Source organism: Fukomys damarensis, unplaced genomic scaffold, assembly GCF_012274545.1.
Source record: "Fukomys damarensis isolate Sample0158 unplaced genomic scaffold, DMR_v1.0_HiC HiC_scaffold_15, whole genome shotgun sequence".
NCBI lineage: Eukaryota > Metazoa > Chordata > Mammalia > Rodentia > Bathyergidae > Fukomys > Fukomys damarensis.
Window position 1 is genome coordinate 29,529,066 of NW_022900927.1, and position 1,108 is coordinate 29,530,173.

Sequence of the window (1,108 nt, forward strand, 5' to 3'; positions counted from 1 at the left end):
GCCGGATGGACTTGGGCGGGTTGTCGGTCAAGTAGATGAGCCGGTCACTGAGCACCACATACTTGGAGGTGTGCTTCTCCGAGTCTGACACCACGATGCAGGGCTCGTAGGCGCGGACTGTGTCGTAGACCTCAGGCGCCAGCTGCCTCCTCAAGAACGAGTCCAGGCGGCTATTGGTGCGCGCAGGGAAGCCGGACCGCTCGGGGCTGGCCATGCGGAGCCGCTTCCGCCCCCGCCACCCGCGGTGGGATCGCGCGCCACAAAGCCAGCCCTGCTACACCCCCAGCGCAGGGTCGAGTTCCAGGGTCGGGCTCGGTCTTTGTCCTAGCCTCGTACAGAGGTGGGCGGGGCAAGGCAACGTTTCTGATCACCTCGAAGCGCTCAGCGGTCCTTCCCTCCCACCTCAGCTATAGCTGATCCCTCATCCCACACAAACTTTATTCATAAAGGAAGCTGTAATCAGGTGTCCTGTTAGAAACGTGAAAAACATGGAATTTACCGATTTACTGTTTAGACCCGTAATGAGACACACTTAACACTTAATAACATCTCTAATTTTGCCTTGAGTTTAAACATGTCTTTCTCCAACTAGTCAAGAACTGAAACAGGGTTCTTCTACATTGTTTGGGCACAACAAGCCTACCTACATGATAAATGACTGTGTTCTCAATGCTCAGGACAATCTGAGATGAATACATGGGTGAAGATGGCATCTTGAAACGGTAAGTTCAAGGCCAGCTTGGGCTACGTAGTTGAAAGCCAGTCTGAACCACATAGCAAGATTCTGTGTCAAAAGAAAAGAAATTGATAGGTTGAAAGAAAACTGATTACACAGTCCTCAAGATACCACGTAGGGCCCGAGATTTAGCTCAGTGGTGCCGCTTCCTGCTTCGCAAGCGCAAGGTCCTGAATTGGATTCCCGGTACAGGCAGGAACAACCTTATGTTAGGTAACAAAAAACTTCCCTTAAGTGAGCACTTCCTCCAAAAACCTGATAATGAAAACGGTATTATTACTTTAGTTACCAGCAACCCTGAATCAACTATGATATTCTTTATGGTAACTTATACTTTCTTCATATTTTACTATTATATATATATATATATAT

At 48.6% G+C, this 1,108-nt stretch overlaps 2 protein-coding genes across 2 annotated transcripts in view; one reads left to right on the forward strand and one right to left on the reverse strand.

Moving 5' to 3' along the window:
• Positions 1-214, reverse strand: part of CUNH12orf56 (chromosome unknown C12orf56 homolog) — a 57,465-nt gene extending 57,251 nt beyond the window's left edge. Inside the window, exon 1 of the mRNA XM_010644819.2 lies at positions 3-214. Coding sequence (XP_010643121.1) covers positions 3-214 — 212 coding nt within the window. The remainder of the gene's footprint in view (positions 1-2) is intronic.
• Xpot (exportin for tRNA) overlaps positions 1-1,108 on the forward strand; it is a 74,784-nt gene that overhangs the window by 28,967 nt on the left and 44,709 nt on the right. The gene's annotated exons all lie outside the window — the stretch shown is intronic.